Source organism: Nelumbo nucifera, chromosome 1 (genome assembly GCF_055504915.1).
Source record: "Nelumbo nucifera cultivar China Antique chromosome 1, China Antique-T2T, whole genome shotgun sequence".
Classification (NCBI taxonomy): Eukaryota; Viridiplantae; Streptophyta; class Magnoliopsida; order Proteales; family Nelumbonaceae; genus Nelumbo; species Nelumbo nucifera.
This window is the reverse complement of record NC_142649.1, coordinates 169,709,567-169,718,478: the sequence shown is the minus strand read 5'-3', so window position 1 is coordinate 169,718,478 and position 8,912 is coordinate 169,709,567. Positions and strand designations below refer to the sequence as shown.

At 42.3% G+C, this 8,912-nt stretch overlaps 1 protein-coding gene across 1 annotated transcript; it reads left to right on the top strand.

Moving 5' to 3' along the window:
* Nucleotides 1-1,071: 1,071 nt before the first annotated feature.
* Nucleotides 1,072-3,906, top strand: LOC104596533 (small ribosomal subunit protein uS13z/uS13y/uS13x-like). Its single transcript, XM_010257733.2, has 4 exons — nt 1,072-1,211; nt 1,335-1,495; nt 1,993-2,181; nt 3,627-3,906. Exons 1-4 carry the CDS (start codon nt 1,209-1,211, stop codon nt 3,730-3,732), a joined length of 459 nt encoding a protein of 152 aa, XP_010256035.1. The 5' UTR covers nt 1,072-1,208; the 3' UTR covers nt 3,733-3,906.
* Nucleotides 3,907-8,912: the final 5,006 nt, after the last annotated feature.

Here is an 8,912-nt window from a genome sequence, read left to right as displayed (position 1 = left end):
GAAAGAACAAGAATACATATAATCTTTATGGTTTTTTGCAAGATGATTGAGACAAAGTTTGGAAAGAAAGTTAAACAGTTCAATTCAGATAATGCAACTGAATATTTCAAGAGTTTTCTAAATGTGTTCTTTGAAGATGAAGGGACCTTACATTAGCCGGCATGCACTTACACACCACAACAGAATGGAGTTATAGAAAGGAAGAATAGACATTTACTTTAGACCACTCGTGCTCTAATGTTTCAAAGCAAGGTCTCAATGGAGTTTTGGTCTCATGCTATTCTGACAGCTTCTTATCTCATCAATCGAATGCCATCCAAGGTTTTGGGAATGTGAACCCCTTTTATGTCTTCCGTCCAGAGCATGTTGTGTTCTCTTTGCCTCCTAAGGTAGAGTTGTGTATGTTTTATTCATGTTAATGATCCTAAAAGGAAAAAGCCGCATCCAAAAGCAATTCATGGGATGTTCTTGGGTTATTCTCCTACACAAAAATGATATAAATATCTTGATTCAGCTATTGGAAGGAGGTTCATCACCAAGAATGTCATCTTTTGTAAGTCACAATCTTTCTTTGAGCCTCCTTAAAAGGAGGTCCATCCACACCGCACAGCGTTCGAAGACTTCACACGTCCGGCACACCGCAGCGAGCGATCCTATTGCGCGTTCGAACACTTCACACGTTCGGGGTCGTTCCTATGTGGGATACCGCAATGGCATTACCGTAATACTTTCAAACACTTTGCACGTTCGAGGGCTTTCCTATGTGGGATACCTTTTCTCGCAAGCAGGAGCGACGAAAAGATGCCGAGCCTCTGAGCGATGGTCGTACCGGCATTTTGTTGTTAGTATATATAAGATATAAGATAAGATATAAGATATAAGATATAAGATAAGAATATATAAGATTCGGATTGCCTATATCCGATCCGATCCGTTTGCAGCGCTATTTCTATCTCGGCTACGTAGATTCAGGCATGCAAAATGGACGGTTATTATGGTCCGAAGAACAAAAGAGATTAGTGGTGTGCAGTTTTCTGCAATACACATCACCATACGTTATCCTTCTAGGGTTTTTCAATTTCCCTGCCTTTGTCTCTGCTTTAAAGCCGTCCTAACAGCGGGAGGTTGCTATTTCGTGCCCTCTCTTTCCCTCGTATTTGCTCTCTCTTTCTCGGAGAAGAGAAAGGAGTGTAGAGGAAAGCCTAGCAATGGTGAGTGAACTCGTCTCTTTTTTTATGCCCGGTTTGAACGATGAATATGAGGTTTTCTATCTTGGTTCATCTATGGATTCTTTCTGTAACATTGTTTGTTTTCGGTTTGATTGTTACTTGCAGTCTCTTGTTGCGAACGAAGACTTCCAACACATTCTCCGTGTTCTGAACACGAACGTCGATGGAAAACAGAAGATCATGTTTGCCCTGACTTCCATCAAGGGTATTGGTCGCCGTTTCGCCAACATCGTCTGCAAGAAAGCTGACGTCGACATGAACAAGAGGTAATTCTGTTTTTGCGTGTTAATCTTCCGTCATTAGGGCGTTTAGTATTAATGTATTAGGAGATATGCGAATTTCAGGTTTTAGTGTTAATAACTTTGAATTAAGACTATTGAAGTTGGTTTCGATTGATTAGGTGTTGAAGTTACTGTTTGTCTTTCAGTAGGCTTATTAGTTCTATTGGAGACTGGGAGTATAATTAAGAGCTTGAAGAGAATTCGACTGATTACTGCTTTTTTACAATGGCTTTGTTCGTTCTATGGGAACTGTTTTGCTTGTTTGGAAAGATGATTTAAAATTAAATTGCTGTTTGTGACCGATTAAATGCATAAATATGATGGCATTATTAAATTGTGAAAACTCACATTTTCTGTTTTTCTTGTATTGTGTTAATGGGGTTCATTTAGCCATGTTTGTCTAATATTTACTTGGGTTTTTTTTGTTCTGTTCACTGTGTTTCCAACTCTTTTTTTTTAAATTATTGTATTTGGTCTTGTAGAGCTGGTGAACTCACAGCTGCTGAGCTCGAGAACCTCATGGTGATTGTGGCAAATCCACGCCAGTTCAAGATCCCTGATTGGTTTTTGAACAGGAAGAAGGACTATAAGGATGGTAGGTATTCCCAGGTTGTTTCCAACGCTTTGGACATGAAGCTGAGGGATGATCTTGAGCGTTTGAAGAAGATCAGGTTTGTTTGCAAACGATTACACCGAATTAGATTGCCACTTCCCTTATATATTTTATTTTAGTACATCGTTTATTATTTCACTTTCTTGTTCAAACACTTGTATTATGTTCTTTAGATCTTTATATTTGATATTTTGATACTCAATACACATATTTGCAAAGCATATATTTATTGGCTCATTGATCATCAATTCCAATTATATCACCACCATTCTGACGCTTAGGTTCGAGCTATTAAGCTTGAGGTTTCTGAGTTTCACAGGGAAATACATTCTTTGGTTGGATTACAAGTTAATAGAGTTTGCTTGCCTGGAATGGGGTAAATGAATAGAGGATGGGTCCATTTGATGTTGCCAAGTTGAGTGGAGCTGCCATGTCTTGGTGGTTCTGTTTCCATGGCAACCATGGGCGTACTGACCAAAGACAACTTAAGACTTGGGATGAGATGAGGACTCTGTTGCAGAACCAATTCTTACTAGTTGACCATTAGCTAAGGTTCTACATCCTTTTCCAACAACTTCACAACAAGACAAGCGTGTTTATTAGGACAAATAAAACTTGTCTGTAGCTATGTAGTTTTGGCCTAGGTTGATCGTGCCCACTTGCTTGCTGGAAGGGTCTCTTGTTGGTTGTAGCAGAGGCATGGGGGTCAAATCCTGCGTTCAACAGGTTTGTGGGGACCTTGGGGTTTCAGGGGGGATATCCCCTTTGTTTAGCCAATTTGCCTACTAAAAAGAAAAGTAGTTTTGCCTAGGTCTTTGTTTTTTTCCTTTTAAAACATTTCATATATGACCATGGTCCTTTTCACTCTTACCTTTACTATATTTCATTTCTTGTATGATATATAATCATCATTTCTCAATGACAAATTCACCCGGTTGACCAAATGTTGCTGAGATTTTTGCAGCTATTATTTCTTAGCTGCTATTGTTAAGCAGCTAGTTTTAAGCTTAAGTCCTCTTGAACGGGCCCTTATTTTTTACATTCTATCTTTATTTTTAGACAAAATAACACTTAAACTTAGGCTGTGTAACCTGTGTTGGTTTGATATAAAATAATAGAGAATCAGAAAGTTGAGGGGATGTTCTTTAAGGAATTTTATAAAGTAGAGACCAGTTACACTTTGGAAATAAAAGTTGGTACTGTATATAGATAAAGTGCATGTTCAAGTCTTGGCTTTAATGCAAGCATTGGGTTCACTATCATTTGATATACATTTTCAACAGGTCTTGGGATCCTTTTTCTGTATATATAAAATGGAAAAAATTCATCCAACTGCAGCCTTACATCTTTATCTCATTTTGCCTTGATGTTTTTACTTGGTAGGTTTTGTTAGAATTGTTTAAATTATATGGAATTGGAATTGGTCTGCACTTAGTAGGTTTCGTCGTTTCGGTTCTAGTTGTAAATATAAGGTAACATGATTATTGATTCTGAATGGGACAGGAACCACCGTGGTCTCCGGCACTACTGGGGTCTTCGTGTTCGTGGGCAGCATACTAAGACCACTGGCCGCAGGGGGAAGACTGTTGGAGTCTCCAAAAAGCGATGAATTGCCTCCCTCGTTGGGCATTTACTGTTTTGGAGTTTCTTTTATTGCAAATTTTGTTTGTTTGCTTTTTGAGTTGTCTTCTCCCGTGATTTTCATGTCAGTTCACTTGTGGGTCTGATGAATTCATGGATGTTTTTAGATTGTCTTTTTATACATTTCTTATTTCTTATACTATGTCACCTATCGTCCTCCTGAACATTTATTTACACATCGTTTCTCCTTTGAGAACCACCTCAAATAGGTCGATTTCTTTCTTTATTCGGTAATCGGTGGTTGAGCATTGTTGTAGAATTGCTTTGATCTTGAATAATTTATACTTGAGATGGTTGGTCCCTCGGTGATGAAAGAATGTCATTCAAAAAAAAAAAGAAAGAAAACAGTGAAATAAATTGAGCAGAGGGTATTGTGATTTTAAGTGAAAATATCATGAGGTTTTGTATAAAAACAACCTAGTAATAGCATGGATTACTAATTCCAAATTTCCAATGCAAATGACTCCAGGAGGCAAGGTTCAAAGTATGGTTAAATAAATAAATAAATAAATATCAAAATGCTCGACCCCTACCGGCGGCCTATTTTGAACCTTGCTTCTAAATTAACAAACTCTTAACTCCCCCTTCTTGTTTTTAATTATAATTCCAGCGCCTGAATTTCTACCCTTTGTTGCTCTGGCAGATGCGACATTATATCCCTGTGATGCAACTGGGGTTGGGTTAAGAGTTTGTTAATTTTTCAATGGGCCATACTCTTAGCTTGAATTCAACCGAATAAATTGAAATTTTCAAATACAAAATAAAAAACTAAGAATCAAACCAAAACCAAAATTTTTGGATTGATTTTTGATTATTTCGTTTAAAATTAAATTTCAATAATATATAATTTATAATATATTATATATTATAATATTATAACATATATTATATATGATGATATATATTACGGGAAAATTTATGATGCAGAAAAGATATGATATGAAAAGAGTTATCACCAATCAAAACCCACCCATGAATTTTGATAAATAATAATTTATTAGTTACCATTTTTATGATTCCAGTTGGTTAGTCGTTTTTCAATATATTATATTTTATATATAACAAATTTGGTTAATTTGGTTTTTTTAATTAACTGACTTTCTAATTTTAAAAATTTGAAATCGGAAAATATTAAAAAACTGAATTAAAAACAATTCAAATCCTACCTTCTACGAATACAAGATTCAAAATAGCTTAAGTCCCACACAACCAACTATAGCTGTTAGCCTGTTACAAGTCTACAATCCGTTTGATAGGCAGAAGTAATAGCTATGGGTCTGGACCTTTTCCGAGTTCATTCGAACACGCTATTACCCAAGTAAGCCATTGTTTCCTTTTACCAACAATTTCATTCGGATCATTCAAAATGGGCACCAACTACAATACAGAAGGATGCCAAAAAAAATGTACAATATATGATAAGGGGTGATTTGGCCCGACCTTATAATTGAGTGACACATGTACGTGATTCGACATAAACGATAGCTTGATATGAGCAGATCGGCATATAGACATGGCTCAACACAGGTGACAACTCAGCAAGTATCAGCTAGTTACAGAACAAGCTCGAATACACTAATGTCCCGAGCTAAAGGTACTTCGGGTTGAGTCCATCCCAGTTCGTGAACCAAAACAACAGCACTAAGTTCTCAACAATCCGAACCCAAGCAAGTGGAACCTCAAAGACGACTTGCCTCGGGCAGAATCACCTCAGCACGCCACCAGTGACTCGTCACGGATAGCTCGCCACCAAGCAGCTCGCTACAGAGTTGCTCATAGGTAGCCCGGCGTCTTGCGAGAAGCTTCCTACCTGATAGGACCGTACCTGCCAACCCTGAAGACTGCACCCATGTCCCTTGCCTTGCGGCACAGTATCTGCCAACTCTGAGGACTGCACTCACGTCTCTCGCCTGGCAGCGTCGTGCCTGCCAAACCCTGGAGGTTGTCTCCTGCTTGGCGGGACCGTACCCTACAACGGTCGCATTAGTTGAGGAACTCATCCGTCACAGATACTTAAAAAATTTTGTACAAAAAGGTAATAAAAATCAGACAGATCGACAAGGGGAGTAGAGGAGAGATGCTCCCGAGTCCAGTAACAGGCAAAATGAGCAGGGACAACCGCCCAAGGAAAAACCAGTCCGCGGAGTGATCAACACGATTACCGGCGGGTCCATCGTCGCGAGCTACACCTCAGCAACAGGGAAGACCTCGGTCCGCGAACTGGATCATGAAAGACAGAACCCGCCGAAACGCCCACAGCTCACGGGCCCCATATCTTTTACCGAGGACGATGCGCGAGGAATCCAGTATCCCCATGATGACGTGCTGGTCATAAAGATGAAGATCAGCGACTTTGAAGACAGACGCGTCTTGGTGGATTCAGGAAGTTCGGCCGACATCTTGTTTAGGAGCACCTTCGACAAGCTGCAGCTCTGGGAGAGCGACCTTGAGCCCGCAAGTACTCCTCTAGTGGGCTTTAGTGGAGAAGAAGTTAGGCCCCTTGGCCGGATCTCGTTGCCTGTAGAGGTCGGAACGTTGGTACAGCATTGCGAGGTTTGAACACGCCTTCCTAGTAGTTGCAACGCCTTCCCCGTACAATGCCATTATAGGACGGCCCATCACCCGGAACGCTTGAGGATAGTCGACGAGGAGGTCGGGAAACTTCTCGCAGCCGATTTCATTAGGGAGGTCCATTACCTGAGCAGGGTAGCTAACCCCGTTCTGGTAAAGAAGGCCAACGGTAAATGGTGCATGTGCGTCGACTATACCGACCTGAATCGGGCTTGCCTAAAGGATTGTTTTCCGCTCCCCAAGATCGACCGTCTAGTGGACGCGACCTCAGAGCACGAGTTGCTGAGTTTCCTGCATGAATACTCGGGCTACAACCAAATCAAGATGGACCCCGCTGATGAAGAGAAAACGACCTTCATTACCGAACTGGGCCTGTATTGTTATAAGGTCATGCCCTTTGGATTGAAAAATGCCGGTGCAACCTACCAAAGACTTGTGAACCGAATTTTTGAGCCGTTGATCGGCGGCAAGGTTGAATGCTATGTAGACGGCATGGTCGTCAAAACCCAATTCTCGAACTGTTTAATAAGTGACTTGCAATGTGTGTTTGAAATCCTGTGCAAGTATAATATGAAGCTAAACCCTAACAAATGTGTCTTTGGTGTCACCTCGGGAAAATTTCTGGGTTACATAGTTAGCCAATGCAGCATCGAAGCTAACCCTAAAATATAAAGGCTATCTTGGACATGAAGTCCCCTCACAAGATAAAAGAGGTTCAGAGGTTGAACGGCCGTATGGCTGCCCTAAGTCGCTTCATGTCCAGATCAGCAGATCGTTGCCTACCTTTTTTTCAAGGCAATTAAGAAAAACAAAGACTTTGAATGGACTGAAGAATGCCAGTTTGCCTTCGACGAACTGAACAAATACCTAACTAGCATCCCTATTTTGACCCGACCCGAGGAGGGTGATGTTTTGAAGTTGTACCTCTCCGCGAGCGATGAGGTGGTCAGCTTGGTACTAATAAAGGAAGTAGATCGGGTCCAAGGACCTATCTACTATGTGAGCAAAGTTTTGTAGGGTGCCGAAACTAGATACCCAGAGATCGAGAAGTTGGCGTATGCGCTGATCACAGCAACTCGGAAGCTCCAACCATACTTTCAAGCCCACACAGTCATCGTTCTTACCAACCAACCCCTGAGGCAAGTCCTACTCAAGCCCAAGGTATTTGGAAGACTGACTAAGTGGGTTATAGAGCTCAGCATGTACGACATCTGGTACGAGCCCTGAACAGCAATTAAGGCCCAATCCTTGGCCGACTTCGTGGCAGAGTGCACTTTCAACACTACAACCTCCGAATTAATAGAGATCAAGCACGCAAAGGAAGCCTCAACCAGTGTGGAACCAGTCCCGATTAGAACGAAGTCAACCTGGGATGAGGAACCCTGAATCCTTCACGTAGACGATTCGTCAAATCAACAAGGAAGCGGAGCCGGAGTCATCCTGTACGGGCCAGGCGGAGCGAAACTAGAATACGCACTCCTGTTCGAGTTCGCAGCATCCAACAACGAGGCGGAATACGAAGCAGTGATAGTTGGACTCATGATAGCAAACGAAGTACAAGCGAAGCACCTCGTCATTTGCAGCAACTCCCAGCTCGTAGTCAACCAGGTAACCGGCGATTACGAAGTTCGCGACCCCACCATGGCCGCCTATCTAGCCAAGGTCAGGGAAGTTCTACGCGGCTTCCAATTGTACTTCATCAAGAAATTCCAAGATCTGAGAACGCTGAGGCCGATGCATTATCCCGGTTAGCCAGAACGAGCAACAACTCCATGAGGGTCGTGTTTATAGAGAACCTGCCTCGGCCTAGCATTCTCGGGGGGCAGAAGAGGTGGCTTCTGTTACACAAGCAAAGCCAAGCTGGATTGACCCGCTCGCGAGCTACCTACTTCACGGGACCCTCCCCGCAGATCGCAACGCAGCCAGACGGGTAGAGCGACAGGCAGCCAAGTACGTTATTATAGATGGACGACTTTACTGAATATCCTACACGCTCCCCTACTTGCACTGCTTACAACCCTCAGAGGTCGAGCTCATCCTCCGCGACACTCATGAAGGGTTGTGCGGTGGACAGTTGGGGGGCAGGGCCCTTGCCCAGAAAGCGTTACAACAAGGATATTACTGGCCCACGATGAAAGCAGATGTGCTCAAGCTCATCAAGAAATGTGATAAATGCCAGAGGCACGCCAATATCCATCATCAACCCATTGCCGACCTGAAGTAACTCACCAGCCCATGGCCCTTCGCATAGTGGGGAATTGACATTCTTGGACCATTCCCACCAACGACGGGACAGAGGAAATTCCTAGTGGTAGCAGTGGATTACTTCACAAAATGGGTAGAGGCGAAACCCCTAGCGACAATCACAGCTCGAACCGTACAAAACTTTTTCTAGAAGAACGTAGTATGCCGCTTTTGACTACCCCAACTACTTATCTCTGACAATGGCAAACAGTTCGAAGATATCAAGTTTCAAGACTAGTGTGCCGGGATGGGGATACAACAGAACTTTACTTCGATGGCACACCCTCAAGCAAATGGGCAAGCAGAAGTCACGGACAGAGCTATACTCCGTGG

What these genes read in the sequence shown, in the direction of transcription:
- LOC104596533 (XM_010257733.2), top strand. An exon ending in GACGTCGACATGAACAAGAG is followed by an intron (nt 1,496 to 1,992) that starts GTAATTCTGTTT and finishes TTGGTCTTGTAG; the next exon opens with AGCTGGTGAACTCACAGCTG. An exon ending in GAGCGTTTGAAGAAGATCAG is followed by an intron (nt 2,182 to 3,626) that starts GTTTGTTTGCAA and finishes TGAATGGGACAG; the next exon opens with GAACCACCGTGGTCTCCGGC.